Raw genomic sequence first — 16,914 nt, 5'->3', positions numbered from 1 at the left:
CGCAGCTGTAAATCTCAGCCTTTGCAACCCACACGCAGTTTGTACAGGGCTGAGAACATTCATTTGTGCAATAGCCTTCTCTTAAGCTGCTTAAGGTTTTGTAATTTCTCTGACAAGCTCTGGGGGAGGGACCAGGCACACATCTTGGAGTTAACAACCGGGTTAACCATTTAACCCCAACACCTCTGACATCCTGAAGGCAAGCAAGCACAGCGCGGTCCCCTCGGCTGCAGCTGTCCCCACCTGGCTCTGGGAGCATTTCCTACAACATCTGCTTTCAAATGCCAGTTTTAGATCTCCCTGGAAATTACACCTCGTATGATCAAAAACTTACACTGTGGATCCTGCGGCTTCTCTTTGTGCTCGTGGCAGGTTGAGCTGCATTAGCATCCTTTGGAGATACTGGTGATGGAGGACATGCTGACAGGCCCACTGCAGCTTATTGAGCCAGGAGACATTTTTCATTGGAAAAGATGTTTTTATTTATTTATTGATGTTTGCTTTTTGAAGTTTAAAAAAACCTCAGTACTATTACAGGATAAGAGCCCACTACAGCAAAAGTTCTTTCATCCTCACAAAAATCCCTAAAACTGTAAATTAAATATTAATCCTGTTTTTACCAAAAATCCCCAACAACAACAACACAAACCAACTTATTTCAAGAGAGAATTTAGTAGCTCAGCTATGCCCGCCTTGCCCCAAACTAGAAGAGTAGCTTATAGGAGAAAGTAACCAAACAATAAGGCCCTAATCTTGCAATAAGGTTTGGGGCAGCAGCCCCTTTTCTCTAAGATAGTGTGTTAACCCTGTGAAGCTTCATATTTTAGCTAGCATGACATTTGGATATGCTGTTCCTGATTTTATCATGTCTTGGATATCACAGATACCTGGTTTACACATAGAGAGCACTATTGTTTAAATACAGAAGGTTCATTATTTTGGCTATCCCGCTGGGTATTTTCACTGTATTTTTGCCATGCTGTAGCAATTCAATAACAGTACTATCTGGGATTAAAGACATTTCAGACTTTCAAATATTTCATTTCTTTCTTAACAAAAAAGAAATAGAAGATCTGAGTTTGCTCTCATCTGGAGAGCTAGGAAAGCTGATGTCATCGAATGTTCTTTGAGGGATGGCATATTTTGGAGGAGTGATACTTACCTGAATGCTACAGTTACCTGAGTTTATTTATATACAAAACTGACTTGCATGGAGGTTAGTCCTTTGATAGCAATGTCTTGTGGAAATCAGTATCAGTTACAATAAAGAAATTACCACTATCAGCTGAAAATAGAGTGACTTATTTTTCTGAAACATTGCTTCCTCTGAGTAACAGCTATATATTTTTTTTGGTGTTACAAGAGATCCACTCTCTGGGATGCATTATATCGATGTCAACAAAGAGAAAATCCTCTGTATTGTCAGGTTGAAGTGAGGACACAGCTTTGTCTGATTGGGCAGTTGCAACAACCTTATTAAATCTCTCAGGAAGTTCTTCAGAAACTGCATCTGTGATATTAAAAGAAAGAAAGGGCAGCTCTACAGAACAGTACTGTGATATGAAGGAGAAGAAAAGAAGCTTCTTGCAGGATTTTTAGTTTAGTCTGTCATGTATGCAGTGGTCTGAAACAGAGACTATACACATGTTTTTTTACCTGTCTTTCAGTTCTGCTCTGGAGGTATCTGTCTCAGACTTATCAAAAAGAAAAAAAAAAAAAAAAAAAAAGAAGGGAAAAAAAATTAGAAAGAAAAGCCCAACAACAAGCCAGAAACCAAAATAGTTTCTATTACCCATACAACTGGGAAAGCTCATCAGCAAACAGCCTAGCTCTTTTCTCTCCGTGGCTGAGGCAAAACCAGGTTTATAGCTCTCTTTCACAGGCAATGATGTTTACCTGATGCTTTGTGATCACCAAACTAGAACAACTTCTCTTTTAATCTCAACACCCTCTGCTCTGACCTGGGATTATAACGTGGTTTCTAGGAAGAATTACAAATTCTAGCTATGAACCAGCTGCTAGTAAAGGAAAGGGAAGTCTCAAGAGCACCAGTCTCACAATCTGCAAAGCATGTCCCAATACCTGACTTAGTTCCTCAAGATTGCTTCCTCCCTGTTGGCACACACTCAGCAGGTATTTTTCGATAGAAATACAGAAGAGGGTAGAACAGTTGCTTTTATAATCCTGGGCTCAGAGACGTTATTACAGACACCTTGTCTTGATCATTGAGAAGGTTTTGGGAGGTTCCATCCCTGCTCGTGCACTAAGGCTTGCTGTCTGGGGATCTCAGAGCAGAAGGAGCTCTGGGACACAGTTTATTTACATAGGGAGTCAGAGAGATATGGGTTGGACATTTCCATTTCAGCAGAAAGAATAAAAAAGACAGGGTGTTTCATAGAATTATCATAAATCAAAAGCATCATAAATCTTCCAATCTGTCTACAGAAGATGGTGCTTCATTTTATGCTGCAGTGGAGCACAAGAAATTAATCTCTCCCTTTCATTGAAAAAGATCCTGCAACTAATGGCTATGGCAACATTGTCTGACCAATGGCCACCCAGGAATACAATTTTTGCAGAAACACTGCATTTGATACAAGCAGAAAAGTTCCTAACAGATGCCACACTGCAATCATCTTCCAGGTCACCACATGCCAGCAAGCCTAGGGACAGCGAATATGGTGAGTGCCTTACAGTAACACCAAGGTATTTTTTTGTAGCCTGAAATGAAGCCCGCTGCTGTCCTGCACGTCGTACTTCTCATGGAGCCAGCTGGGATGTCCCTGTATTCATGGCACAGCTCACCCACAGCCCGGAGACTCCTCCATTGCTCCACAGCAGGTTGGGAAATCAAAACTGCAACAGTAAGTTCATCACCCTCTTGTGTGTCACTGATTACAGAAATTGGTGTGCCCTACTCAAATATCAAGATGGCCCATCTAAACAAGGGATTTTATTGTTAATGTTAGTTCGGTGGTGTGCTGTTCTTTACATTAGAAGACAGGGTAAGGGCCAGAGATGGCCTTATGGCCACACAGCAGCCGGAGGGGCAACTTTCAGTCTTTCATATACAAACTTATAGTGTAAATCTAGTCTCCAGACACACGGACCTCTCTCAAGAGTTATGATTTGGGATGTCATTTTTCATTTACACCAACTCTACAAGATTACAGAACTGTCCAGCTGTCCAGCTGAAGCAGTGTAGCTTACCCTCAGTGGAAGGGGGACTGGCCGCCTGTCTTCTCAAACACACGTCTATCAGTAGATGGTGCTGTTGCGTTGGTGAACTTTCCTAAGGGAACTGGCTCAAGGTTTCTGGATTTTCTTACCTCCCTGACTTCATTGTGAGCATTCTTTGATACCTTCACAACTAAAGCCTATTGCTCAACGATATTGCTCAACAATATTTCTTGTTACCACCTTTGCAATGTCCTGATTCTTCAACACTGAACCCTAGAGAGTATAAACTGGGTTTAAACAACTGATTTGTTGGGATGGAGCAATTTATATTGACTGTGCACAGGTAACCAACTTGCACGAGGCCTGGGACACTGGCAGATCGGGCACACTGTTCTGTTTCCTGCTTAGGGCATTATCATGTGCAGGAGGAATGCCAATGAGGGGCAAAACGTTCAGGCAGAATGATGAAGTACTACTGGGCACTCCTGACTGAAAACTGATCACTAATTTTGTAGATAAAATAGCCCAGGCATTAGCTAGAAAGGTTTCCAATGAAAATTAAAGCTCCTTTCATTAATACTCGTACGCATTAGCTACTTCAATTTAATGGTCATCTTTCAGGGTCCTGTAGGACTTGTGAAAAGAGCAGCATGGATGCAGTGATCGCAGGTGGAAACCCACTGCGCCGGAATGCAGCGCGTGCTGAGTAACACCGTGTCTGCTGGTGCGAACACCTGTGCTGCTTCCACAGAGCAGAAATACAGAGCTGCCAACTGAGGCCCGTTTCTGCACGTGATGTTTCCGCTGTACAGTTTTTAGCACTGCTTTCCTGCTCCGGAGATACAAATGGCTACTCAGCCAACAGCACTGAGCCTGCACACAAAGACCTTTCCAGAAGAAGATCACTAGATGGAGCCCAATTCTAAGTAAAAAAATACGTGAAGCTAGCTTCTCAAGGTCTGCGCTGGGCTGCAGCCCTCCTGCCTTACGGCACACTATAGCTATGACCTCAGCCTCTCCCCCAAGGCTGAAGATGAAATATCTTCTGAACGAGCAGGTCAGCTACGGTTTGCAGGAGACTTGTGGTGCAAGTGGTGCAGCCACTTCCTACTCTCTAGTCTAGCTCTGTTCAAGTCCATCGTGCTGCTGCACCACCAACGAAAGGTTTTAAATAATGCCAAATTTCGATATGAAGGAGCACGTGCGTGCAGGCGTCCCCCTGCAGCCCGGTGCCGGAACTGCGAAGGTAAGCCTTCGAATGGTCTGTTGTGCTTGCTGTGCACAGAAAGGGTGAGGACTCAAACTCCTCTGCTATCCCCTCGCCTCTCCTGTGAATCTACACGTATTCAGATGAAGCTTGAGCTGAAGCTTCCCTTAGGCTCAGAAGCAAAGGGCTCAAGGGGTGCGTGCGTGCACGATGACATCCCCATCCCTCTGGGTACTCAGATGGCCCTCAGCACCTCTCCCGGAATAGCTCAGAATTATTAGTAGCACTCATTGCCCCTGGTGTCGTAAAGAAGAGGAATGGAAGCGTGCAGAAGGTGAAGCAGCTGCTAAATGAAGCAGCTGGGAGTTAAAGGCTGAGTCAGGAGCTGAGCACAGGCTTCCTGTGCCCAGGCTCATGTGCTGCCCATGAGAACACCCTTCTAACCTTATCCTTACCATCATCATCCCCCCCTCTGCTCCTGGCCTGAACAGCACAATGATTACTAATCTTTTTAATATTCAACCTACTTCAGCGGAGGTGACAGACAGCCCACTCGCCTGGTCTCTCATATCTCTGATATGCGAAGAGGTGGCAACTTGTGGCAAAAGAAGAATGATCAAGCTTTTAAGTGTTTAAACGTAAAAGGTTCAATAACCCTAAAAGTAACTGAAATATTTCCTAGTGGGTCACCCGATTTTAACTTGAGAATGATCTGTGAATGCAGGACAAAATGGTGATGGCGTAGCCCTTCCCGAGCTGAACTCCGAGCGCACCGGCGATTCCCTGACGACCCAGGCAGGAGACCACCCTGCGCAGCGCGACAGCCGCGCTTTCGCCGCCCGGGCAGCGCAGCGCAGCGCACCCGCCTGCCCCGGCTGCGCCCCCGCGGAGCGGCCCGGCCCCCTCTGCGCCCCCGGCCAGCTCCTCCCGGGGAGACGCCCGGCCTCCGGCTGCCGCAGCGCCCGGGCAGGGGCCGGCGGCCGGGGCCGAGAGCCGCGAGAGGGGCGCGGAAGGCAGGTTCAAAAGAAGAAGGGTAACTGCAGGTGCGCGGAAAAAAGGGCGGGTCAACAGACGGGCGGCGCCCACAGCTCCGGCGGCGCCGGGACATGCCCGCGCGCGCCGCTCCCTCCCGCCGCCGGCCGGCGGCACCGCGCATGCGGCGGGCGGGGGCGGGCCCGGGGGCGACCAGTGGCGGGCGGGGGCGGGCATTGGCAGCGCGCGCCGCGGCGGCCCCGCGTTCCTGGAAAGTTCTTGGAAATGGATCAAAGGCGTTTCCGCGAACACGCGCGGCGGCGGCTCCGCGCAGCCTCTCCTTCCCTCCCTCCCTCCCCTCCCCGCCCCGGCCCGCCCCGGCCGGCTCCGGGCTCCGCTCCCCTCCCGCCCTCCTTCCCTCCCCGCCGCCAGCCGCGCTGCCATCGACGCGGCCGTTATGGACACATCTATTTATACCTTCCCCCCCACCCCCCCCCCTTTTTTTTTTCCTCCCGCGTGGCTGATATCGGAAGAGTGATGTGAATACAATACGATTCCAGGAATCCCTCACTTCCTGGAACAGATTAAAAGGGGCAAACAAAAGATTACTGAGTAGGGTGGTGGTTTTTTTTTTTCGCGGAGCTTCATTACTTCTGGAGTCAGTGAAAAAGCAGGTTGCTGCTCTCCCCGCTCTCTCCCCTTCAGCGTTTGGGGAGATATTATTTATTGGTATCTATTTATTACTATTTCAGAGTGTTCTGAATATTTTTTCTAAAAGATTGCTCTGAAGGAAGTTTAGTTCCTCTTTAAACATAAATAATTTCCCTTTTCTCTGGTTATTTTTAAAACTTTTTTTGTTGTTGTTTTCTGAAAAGCAGAACAAGAATACATTATTTTCTAAAGCACTGAGAGTGCACACATTTTTCTGGCCAAAGTTGCTAAACAATCTGCAAAGTCTTTCTCGGAGAGCCTGATTTCCTTCTGCTTGGCTTTTTCTCTGTCCGAAACACAACCAACTGCGGAAGGGGTTTGCTGGGACTCTCCAGCCTTCTCTTACTGTGAACCCCTAACCAGAGGCTGGAACTAGCTTGCTTGTTCTGGGAAGCAAAGAAAAAGGAGACGAGAAGAGAAAAAGAGAAGAGAAGAAAGCATTTCCCACCTTCTTGAAGACTTAATGCTTTTCACTTGGTCCAGGAGTGACATGATCCTCTGTGTTCAGGGGTAAGATACTTTGCAGCCTTCTTGTAAAAGCTGTGGTTTGATAATTGTAATTAGTAAGATTCTCTGGGACAGTTTTTCAGCTCGTGTGAGTTGCCATGTGTGATTGTAATGGCACGGGAACGGCTTATGCTGGCCAAGTGCTAAGTTCTGAGTGTGTCCCCTGTGTGTCTGCTTTTTAGATACTGTGGCCAAAAATCATGGGACCATAAAGTATTCCTGATTTCCGTGCTTTCTACTGCTGTAAAACTACATGGTATTCAAAGTCTTTGGGGGAGTAAAAATTAGGAAAAACTTGGAGTGTGTTGTTCAGTGGTGTGTGTCTGTCTGCGTGTGTAGCACCAGCTGGGACACAGACCCGAGACCACTGTCGGTGTTCTCTAATGTCCTGGTGGAAACAGACTGCTTACAGGGAAAAACTTCCCCGGAGTTCAGATGTTTTTGTCTATTTCTAAGTAAATATTTATGCTAAACACATCATTTTGTTTTTCTATTGCTTTTATGGGCAATGTATGTACATATATACAGACTTACCGTACCCAGCATTCTGTAGAATGAAAGCCGTAGGGGGCACATGTGTAGTGACACCACCTTTGTTCAATAAAACAGGTAATATCCAAGTCTCTCCTCCGGTATCGGTGTCTGGTACCGGTGTGTGTTGGCACTTCAGTGTCTCTGTGATCAGCTCAGGTCATCAACACATGTAAAGACCCGGTCTGCAGGAATCATCCAGCATTTTTACACATGCTGCATATTGGGAAAGTGCCGGCATTTGTTTCAGCCTGAGCCGTAATGTCAGTATTGCCCATCCCTCCTGCGCCTCAGCGCATTTTCCTCAGAGGCAATGCGTTTGCCTTGTCTGCTTTCAATGACTAAAGTACGGGGATTTTTCTGCCATTTGCCCCCAAAATCCGTTCCACAGACAAGCAGAGCTGGTGCTTACCAATACTTTCCTACTACTCAAATGGGTTTGTTTTCACTCTCATTTTCAGTCTACTGCTGCAGTTCCTGTAGCCACAGCAAAAGGAATTCATTGTTCAACTTAGGCTTTGTGAAACCCTTATCTGAAGCTTTTCTCCAAGGCTAACATACCAGAGCTAGTGCTTCCCTTCACCCACTAAGAACTTGTTATGTAGCCAGATGTGTAGATGACTGTCTCTTAATATCTTTTTTAATGACTGTTTATTGCTCAATTTTCATTATCCTCTAGGATTTCATACATCCTGGACTCCATACTCTCCTTCCTATTCAGACCAAGCTCTCATGGGACTCTTGGGATGTGGCTGATAGAAGGGAGAGCAGCTCAACACACTTTTTCTTGTACTATTTGTACTGTGTTACCAAGTTTAGCTTATCAGCAAAGTAACTGCAAAGCTAACACTAAATAATAGCAGACATATCTAATTTTCTTGAACTTTCTTAGCTTTCCAAGGCTTTCTGAAACACTACTTGCCAAAGTACAGGGAAGTTCATTTGCTGTTTCTCTAGAGACTCCACACACACTACCAGCTAGACATGTCAAATTCTATATATCTGTTTTCTCTCTCATAGAAGCTGTTGTACTAACACTTTGTTTAGTCCCGATCCTCCACATGGATCTCCTCCACTTTCTTACAAGCACTAATTATTTTCAAATACTTACTTTGTCCCATTAAAGGGTTGACTTTTTCACGTCAGCGTACCTTTTCAACATGTCCTTATCCCAGCAAACTCTTCTTATCCCTCTTGCAAATGTACTTGTATTGTAAGTTGTAGCTGCCACTCCTTGCTGATCCCTCTGCTCTCCCTTTCCCGTGCTTGGAGCTGCTCTGTTTGGTCACAGCAGCAGCTCTTCCTTCTTCAACCTATGTACAAAGTTGTTTAGGACACCAGCACCTCCCGGTCTATGAGAGTTTCTAATCCCCCTCCTCTGTTCCCTGTGCTCCTTTGAGACTACGGCTCCACTAGAACTTTTTGTAGGGGGAGAGAGGGGCATAAGGCAGGTATATAGAAGGAAAACAGGAAGCATGGACCTTCCCTGGCTGCGGTGGAAGAATCTCCACCGTGACTGCATGGGGTCTGGGCTCCTTCAGCTTTGGGTGGCAGAAAGCGTAAGGCAGCAGAGAGTGAGTGCAGTGGGAAACCTCACCTCAAGCACATGGGCTCTGCCTCAGAGACACCCACTGTGGTTCTGCAAAAGAAACCTACTGACAAATTCACATAGTTGATGTGTCTTTTGGAGGACCGAACTGTGAACTGGTATGGCCCTTGAAATTAATGACTTTCTGCAATGAATCGGGAGTACATTTCCCCATGTAGCTTTGTTCTCTCTCCCTTCCTTCACAGTCTCTAAGCCAATTCCTAATTTCCTTTCCGAAGTAGGTATATAAAAAGAAAAGAAAGTTCCTTCATGCGAGGAACAAGAAAAGTCTTCCTCGTGTTCAAAACCTTTCCCAAAGGGTAGGCCAGAAAAATTTTCTACAAGAAAATAAGTGCAGGGAGATTTGGAATTTGGACTGCAGTATTCAAGTGCTGGGGAGCGAGTGGACAGTGAGCAGTGCAGGACTGATTTCACTTAACATTGGTCACAGTCATTTTCAGCTCCGTGAATAGTTGGTGTAAGAACGCACCTGAGAGAGACTGCTCTGCCAACAGTCCTGTGTAACACCCTCTTTGCACAGCACCAACTATTATATTAGGTTCAGTACAGCGAAGGATCTGGTTTACAGTCCTCCTTGCTCAAAAAGGGGGGAAACGGAGAATCAGGAATCTCCGTTCCTCAAGAAGGCAGGCAGCTAGACATTTGTTAAGACCATGACATTAAGAGGAAGACATTCAAATATCTTTAAAAATGCAGCCCTCAACACCTACAAATGTAGCTCGGGTGGGACTTACAAGAAAACTCAGAGATTTCCCAACAGCCATCTCCAGGTATAAAAGCATATTCAGATCCACTGTTCTGTGAAAGCCACTGAAAACAGTCCCTGTGATCAAGGGTGCCTGCTGAAGATAAGGGCCAGCAATTGCTTTTATTAGGTTTGGCTTCCTACGCATTAATAGAAATTAAGAAATGAGAATCAAATGCCATGAATGCCAAGTAGATATCCTGCTTCTGAAATGTGATTTGACATATAGAAAAAGGAAGAATTTTTTTTCTAAATACCAACAGAATAGTGGGGTTTTACCATGTATTGCATGGGCAAGAAGCATCTCTCCATAGTTTCAATTTTACCAGTGGTTTTACAAAAACCACACTGCAAACCTACACGGTTTTTATTAGAAATGCAGAGTCATGGAACTGGTCGTGGCTCTCACAAATCATTGTGAAGTTGTTTTCAGGTTATCTCTAATTTACTTTTCCCTTAAATCCCTTCTTTCTGCTCCCTGTCCCATCCTTGAGACTCAGCAGTCCGAGAAGGTGGAGTGCAGCTATGATCGGGTGCAGATCAGTTTACAACACATTTATGTATGTACCTAAAGTGTCACAGTTCACATAAAGCATGGAGAAGGAGGAAGGGAAGTGCTTATGACTTCAGAGTGTCCTTCCGCTTCTCTCTTCAGTGATGTGGGAGGAGGTGGCTGCTGCTTTTGCAATCCCCATCAGCTCCAATGGTGCCGTGACGGTCCCCCATTGAGGACTGTGTTGTATTTCTCTGGAAAGTCAGCCAGCTTTTATGTTAAGTGTCTGAAAGAACCTCTCTAGCAAGTGAGCGCATGTGGGGGATGTAACACAGGGCAGCAGTACAGGGCACACAAAGGCAGAGAGCCTAGAAGAAAAGACAGAAACTAGTATTTATGCTCAGGAGCTTGCCTGGGAATTAAGACTTCCCTGGCCCATGAGAGCTCCAGGCTCCGTGAAACTGCACTTAGATGCTGAATGGCTACACTAATGCCCTCTTTAGGCCACAGATGGATTAATGCTCATAGCAGCCCAGCCATGGCAGAGCCTCCTACTGCTGTAATCCGGCAGGGATTACAGTCGCAGTGAGGTCTCCGCTGTGCCGTTGAACGCTAGGGTTTGTGTAGTGCATGGGCTTGGCTAAAACAAGAATTCCCATTATTCTACTACAAGATCAGCTCACCCTGAGTTCTAACAGACACATTTAGGATCAGGTCAACCTTGAGCAGACAGTGGGTAGGACAAAACTCAGGATATTCCTAATTCTGCTTCTAATTATATTACAGTAAATGACTAACAAACCCACTGGCAGAAAAATAAATGCTCCAACATTGTAATGATGCAAGTGAAGCTGTAATGCTGCTATGAACCTTATTGCCTCTGAAACTACATCTTAAAAGGCAACATCTAAAAATATCAGGTTTCAAATCAACCTAAACCTTTTACAAGGCAAAAGAGGCCAACTCTCTCTCCCTGTTTCTAAGGGCTCATCTTTAGCTGTGTAGTTTTTCCCCCCTTGCCTCTCTCTGTTTGAAACAATTGTATTGAGGATCTTTTTATAAAACATGACTGTTGTAGTACACCGTAGCATGCACTGAGCAGACACTGCAACCTATTTCAAGGCAAGGAGAAATAGTGGAGTATGCCTTTCATTTCAGACCTCATCCTTTGCTGGCGGAGGAAAAGATCAGGAGGCTGTCACTCAGGGGCATTGCGGTGGAACTGCCAGAGCCGATCATGCAGCCTCTCCCAGTTACAGCCTTCCAGGAGGAGTCTGCGCCTGCCTTTGCAGCACCAGTTCCAGACAGCAACCCGCCTCAGACACGAGACCCTGAAGAAGACCTTCTCTGCATTGCAAAAACCTTCTCCTACCTGCGAGAATCTGGTAAGGCTCAACACACAAAGTCTCGGGGTCAGAAGGCTACAGGGAGCAGGGAGCCAACTCTACAATCGGAGCTCCAGGAAGGATCTCCTGATCCCACTTCAGATAGGAACCTGGTTCTGTCACAGCCATGGCTGACTCTTGTGGATGCAGCAAGCGTATCTGCAGTCTCTACAAACTTGTATCACGAAGTAATTTATTACTAGTGTAAGCAAAACTTTGTCTTTTATAACTGAATCAGGAGAAAGAATTGCAAAAAGGCCCCTATTTCTCTGTAAACTGCAGTAGCTGCAGAAGTAGTCATCCTCACCACAAGCCCCTGCAAAGCGATGACAAGCGTAGGTAGAAAACCCTTAGAACTTGACATGGTCTTAATTTCTAAAGGTCTTACCAAGTCTAGGCCTGGTTGCTTCCCAGGCCCTGAGCTCAGTAGGCTTCCAGGCTTCCCTAAATACACTGGCAGTCCTTTAATACGTTCTTTCCCTAACAAGTTCTTTCTGGGATGCTTTTCCAGGTTGGTACTGGGGATCTATCACTGCCAGTGAGGCCAAGCAGCATCTCCAGAAGATGCCTGAGGGCACCTTCCTGGTACGGGACAGCACCCACCCCAGCTACCTGTTCACACTCTCTGTCAAGACAAATCGAGGTCCCACCAACGTGCGCATCGAATACACTGACAGCAAGTTCCGCCTAGACTCAAACTACTTGTCCAAACCTCGCATCCTGGCCTTCCCTGATGTGGTCAGTCTTATCCAGCATTACGTCATGTCCTGCACAACGGAAAGCAAGAATGAGGCTCCTTACCCGCCTCCGTCTCCTCTACCTCCCATGCAAAAAGAGATGGCAGCAGCTGCAGTACACTTGAAGCTCATCCGGCCGCTCAGCCGCAAAGACAACATCCCCAGCCTACAGCACCTGTGCCGGCTACGGATTAACAAGTCTACGGCCGACGTGGACCAGCTCCCTCTACCTAGGCGGATGGGGGACTATCTGAAGCAATACCCTTTCCAGCTCTGAAGCATGACCGTTACTTCTCAGGCATGACAGAAATAAGAGAACTTTGTGTCTTTGTCCCGCTAAAGCGCGGCATCAGGTGGGCACAGTAAAGACCTGATTATCAGCAGAGACTGCATCCATCTTTCCTCTCCCCTTCTCTCTAAATCCATTCCAGCGCCAGGGAGGAGTTGGTTGTTTCAGTGAACAACGGGACACAATCTGAGCTCTGAACCTCAGGCCGCGCCGATAGTGGCTGTGAGAAAGTGCTGTAGGCATGTGCACACTACTTGAATTTCAGAGTTGCTGTGACACCAGAAATGTTAACATTGTTATTTTTGCTATTTATTTCCATGGCAGTTTCTCTCCTCATGGTATTTTAAAAGCACCTTTTACTTTATTGTGTTTCTTTTTCTGTTGTGGAGTTAGAGATAGAATAAAGACTTCCAGCCAACTGGCAGCCAAAAATCTGTGGGAATTTGGATTTGGATTCACATCCAAATAGTACCTGTTTGAGCCTGCCCCTGTAACAGGTCAACAGGACTCCACATCCAAGCTCCCCCAGACTTCTGGGGTACGTGGGACTCGGATGACTGTATCTAGACCCACCTCTACAGAGGTAAAGAATGTTTTTTTTCTTCCTTAGCTACAGGGGACTGGGTATTGTAACCTCAAAGCACAGTGGTAGCAGCTTGTGCATCTCCCACAGGTGCACGCTGCGTCATAGGTTGTGGACAGGAGACATCTTTGAGGAAGCCCTTCTTCCTTGAGAGCTCTAAGCAGAGATTCTGGATATTGAGCTTGGGCCAGGGAGCACTCATCCCATTTTTTTTCATCTTCCCCATCTCCAAGAGAAGTTTGTCACAATACATTTAGAAACAAGTAATTAGAAACCCAACTTTCTTATTTGCAGGCAGAGGGATTTGGTTTCAGAGCACTCTGCATTTGGCTGGTGCTTTGGAAGTGCTGTTCCCTGACACTGCCTTGCAAGATGTGCGGCAAGAACAGGGTTGCCTTGACCAGAGGTTCAGAGACAGCTCTGCTGAGCTGCACCAAAACACACACAGCTTCAGGATATTTATTTATTTATTTCTGGGGGGTAACAAGTTACAAGCACCTCAGTAGAAAGAGCTGTCCTTCCTCTCTGCTAACACAATGCCAAACTGCCAGTTGCTCTGCTTCTGCCAGCATTATTCACAAGCCACATGGCTTCAATCAGAGCTAGGCTCTAGCACACACTGGAAACCACAATTCAACTTTTCTGTTTGCCAAGGTCTAGACCTCTCCTCTCCCTTTCTCCGACCTGCATGTTTGTTATCCATCCCTTTTGCACCCCTGCAAATGAAGCACAGTGGCTCTCCCTTGCTCTTTTGTGGATAGGAGGGACAAAGAGCAGATGGGGTCTGCCTGAAACCAAGCATAGACAGGGAAGTTTCCCCTTCCTCTTCATTTGCATGATCCCATCACCTTCCCAGCCTGTAGGAGCCAGTCCATGCCACTGAGTGAGAGTGGAGAAGGGAACAGACAGACCTAGAGAAATTATCTTTTGGCTTCTTTTGCCCCTAAGACCCCATAACTTGATCAAGCATGAACCAAGGTTCAGGATTCCTTGTTCATCCCTCCCTGCAACTGTCTCTCTAAGGCTCTGTAAATTAGAAGAGACAAATCCCAGCTATACCTGAGGGTTGAGAGAGGAGGTGGAAAAGGATGGGATGGTGACCCAGGAGACAAGCTCAAAAAATGGGTGGAGTTTCTTCCACCCTAACTTAAAGCTGCCCAAAGGGACAAGATGGCCTAATGTGCTTAGTCAGTGTCCTTTTTTTTTTCCTCCACATTTATACAAGTTTGTGCTCTTGCAAGCTTTGTTTTTGATACTTTGATGATTGACAGTGTGCATGTGTGATGTCAGGTTTGCTTTTTATTATATCCTTCCCCCTTGCCCCGTATGGCAGCAACCATGGGAAGGTACCGAATGAGAATTAAAACTTACGAGGGCAAAACAAAAAAGAAAACATTTTTTAAAAAAAATAATATAAACCATAAACCACTGAAAAGGCTTCCTTTTATCCAAACACCTCTATCTGCCTGAGGACACTGGGAACAAGGAAACCACAGTTCTTCAAGGAGCAGCAGTGATCTCAGGAAGCCCACATGGCTCAGCCACAGGCTTGGTACCTACAGCATGTGAAAAATCCATCTGAGAAATGCACAGTGGGAAAGGGCAAGTTGTTCAGCTCTCTGAAACTTGCCTCTTACTTGATCTTTACTCTGTTGGGGGTAATGAGGAAGTCAAGCTTGCAGATTTGACCTCATTGCCCCAGGAGAGCCCACCTAAAATGGCAGAAGCACGCAACGAGCATGAACACCTGGTTCGTCCCCCAGCAGGACGATGCAGGGGCTAAGCTGAAGGCTGGAAGCTCATGTGGGCAGGGACCATCTCTGTTATGTGTTTGTTCTGCATCTAGCACAATAGGGTTCTCTAGGTGCTACTGCAATACACAGAATAAACAATACAGTTACTCCAAAACATCAGTTTCTTCTATCTTGAGACAGTTTGTTAAAAATCATTTGACTTGGATTTTAAATAAACATTTTAAATATATTTTAAAGCCTCTTGATGTAAAGTCTTTGGTAAAATCCAAATGCATTAATTCATTTGCTATTCACAGAAATCCTCCCAAGAAGATCAAACTCTTGACCTTTTTTTTTCCCAAACAAGACACAAAAATCTTTAATAAAAAGAAAAGCCCTTTAGATACTGGGAGAGTTAACACCAAAATCATCATCAGTTTGAGCCTGGCTTCTACCACACACAGATGAGCAGCAGCAGACCCCAAGTTACCAGGGGCTGAAGGAATGTTCTTTAATGGTGTAGAAAAACACAGGAATGATTTTTGCATTGCTTCTGCGTGCCACAGAAAACCATTACAATCTAGGGGAAGGGAAATGGAACATAACTGGAAGTTTGGCAACTTGTTTACAGCAGGCTTCAAGTTGGCCCCAAAGAAAAAATCTGCTCATGGTAAGTTGAAAGATGAGTTCACGAAAGTCAGACCATGCTTCGGATGGGAGACACAGCACCGGCTTCTCCTCATGTTCTGCTGCCGCTGGGCCTCAGTCTCCCCATATTTGCAGTCTGGCCCAGCACCCTTTCCCCTTCCCATCACCTCAAGTGCCAGACACAGCAGGCGGGAAAACCACCAGGGAGCTGGATCTGCCCTGTGGTGTCAGAGGGAGACAGAGGCCACCTCATTTGTCCTGCCTCTGCAAAATGCAGGGAATGCACTGAGGGAACCCCACTACTGGCACGTGACTCCGCTGCGGTCCCTTCACACTCAATTCCCAGGAGAGATGCTCATGCCACAGTCCCCCCATCCTGCCCGAGGCAAGGCACGGCATGCTCTCAACCACTGGAAACAATAAAATATGCGCAGGAAAAGAACGAAGCTCAATGAGTTCCTCTCTGTCATTTCCCCTTTCTGAATCCACTGGCTTCAGAGTTCAAAATACTGCTTTAAAGTATTCCTAACGCACATGCTGTCCTTTCTGGGCCAGTCGTGGGGCTGGCATTCACTATCAAACATTGTTTCCACAACCTCATCAACGTGAGTCCGTGGGTAGATTTCCATTGCACACCAACCAGGAAACGTTGGCAATGGAATAATTTACTCAAGTTTAAGTTGTTAAACAAAAACTATCACATCCCTCTTGGTTTTACAGGAAATGTGGAAAACAAGCTAGATAGGGTAGAAACAAAACACAAAGTAGGTGGAAAAATGAAAACATAAGGAAGGCAAAGCTGCATTCACCTTTAAAAGGGAACTTTGAAAATACTGAAAAGAAAGATGCAGCATTTCTGACACATTATTAAGTAATTTCTTACTGGGCTAAACTCTTCCCCTAGCTACATATATGAAACCCTGTGGCTCACTTTCCGCAGATTGAAGGCAGAAACAATTGGCATGAGTCAAGCCAATACATAACTGCAGTCACACGTGGTTTTACTGCATTGGCTGTTATCTTAACGACTCCCACTCCTGCATCTTCAGCACATTTTGTTAAAGCAAACAGGTTCATGTTCTGAGAACTCCTGCACCAAACCTCTGTGCAGACTGAACTGATTTTTACAGTTGAGTTCCACATTGCTGGAAACAGGAGCATTTGTGGAAATGCAGACTGACCTTTTTAATCACTGAAGTATGGCTGCAACACCTCTCCGGGCAACACCTGTATAGTTTGCTGAGCCAATGCAGGACAATTTGGTTGGATTATCTCTTGCTTTGCAGTTTCTAACTACAGATAAACACCCGGATGTGGAGCCCTCACTGAAAGTCTGAAAAGAGGACTGATAGGACAGGGAACAGAAATCCCAGTCCATGATGGAAACCATGCTACCGTGGCTCACTGCCACAGCAGCAATACCCTGCAGTTTGTCAGGCACATATGGTATCATTTTCTGTCTTAAATAATCAGCCTTCTGAAAGAGCAACGCATGCAAGGGGAAAATAACCCATTTATGAGCACATGTTCCTGTCCTCTCAAGCTTACTGAAGTCTTATTCTGTTCCCCATATCTCTCAAGCAC

General features: G+C 46.0%; 1 protein-coding gene across 1 annotated transcript; it reads left to right on the top strand.

Moving 5' to 3' along the window:
• The first annotated feature begins 5,991 nt into the window (after positions 1-5,991).
• On the top strand, positions 5,992-14,932 carry CISH (cytokine inducible SH2 containing protein). Its single transcript, XM_074879566.1, has 3 exons — positions 5,992-6,580; positions 11,114-11,340; positions 11,852-14,932. Exons 1-3 carry the CDS (start codon positions 6,534-6,536, stop codon positions 12,352-12,354), a joined length of 777 nt encoding a protein of 258 aa, XP_074735667.1. The 5' UTR covers positions 5,992-6,533; the 3' UTR covers positions 12,355-14,932.
• The last annotated feature ends 1,982 nt before the right edge of the window (positions 14,933-16,914 follow it).

This window comes from Strix uralensis, chromosome 10 (genome assembly GCF_047716275.1).
Source record: "Strix uralensis isolate ZFMK-TIS-50842 chromosome 10, bStrUra1, whole genome shotgun sequence".
In the NCBI taxonomy this organism is placed as follows: Eukaryota; Metazoa; Chordata; class Aves; order Strigiformes; family Strigidae; genus Strix; species Strix uralensis.
Note: the sequence above shows the minus strand (reverse complement) of the source record. Positions and strands in the feature narration are given on the sequence as shown.

Coding starts and splice junctions, on each gene's coding strand:
- CISH (XM_074879566.1), top strand. CDS start 6,534: ATGCTTTTCACTTGGTCCAGGAGTGACATGATCCTCTGTGTTCAGGG. Junction 6,581..11,113: donor ATGATCCTCTGTGTTCAGGG/GTAAGATACTTT, acceptor CTTTCATTTCAG/ACCTCATCCTTTGCTGGCGG. Junction 11,341..11,851: donor CTCCTACCTGCGAGAATCTG/GTAAGGCTCAAC, acceptor ATGCTTTTCCAG/GTTGGTACTGGGGATCTATC.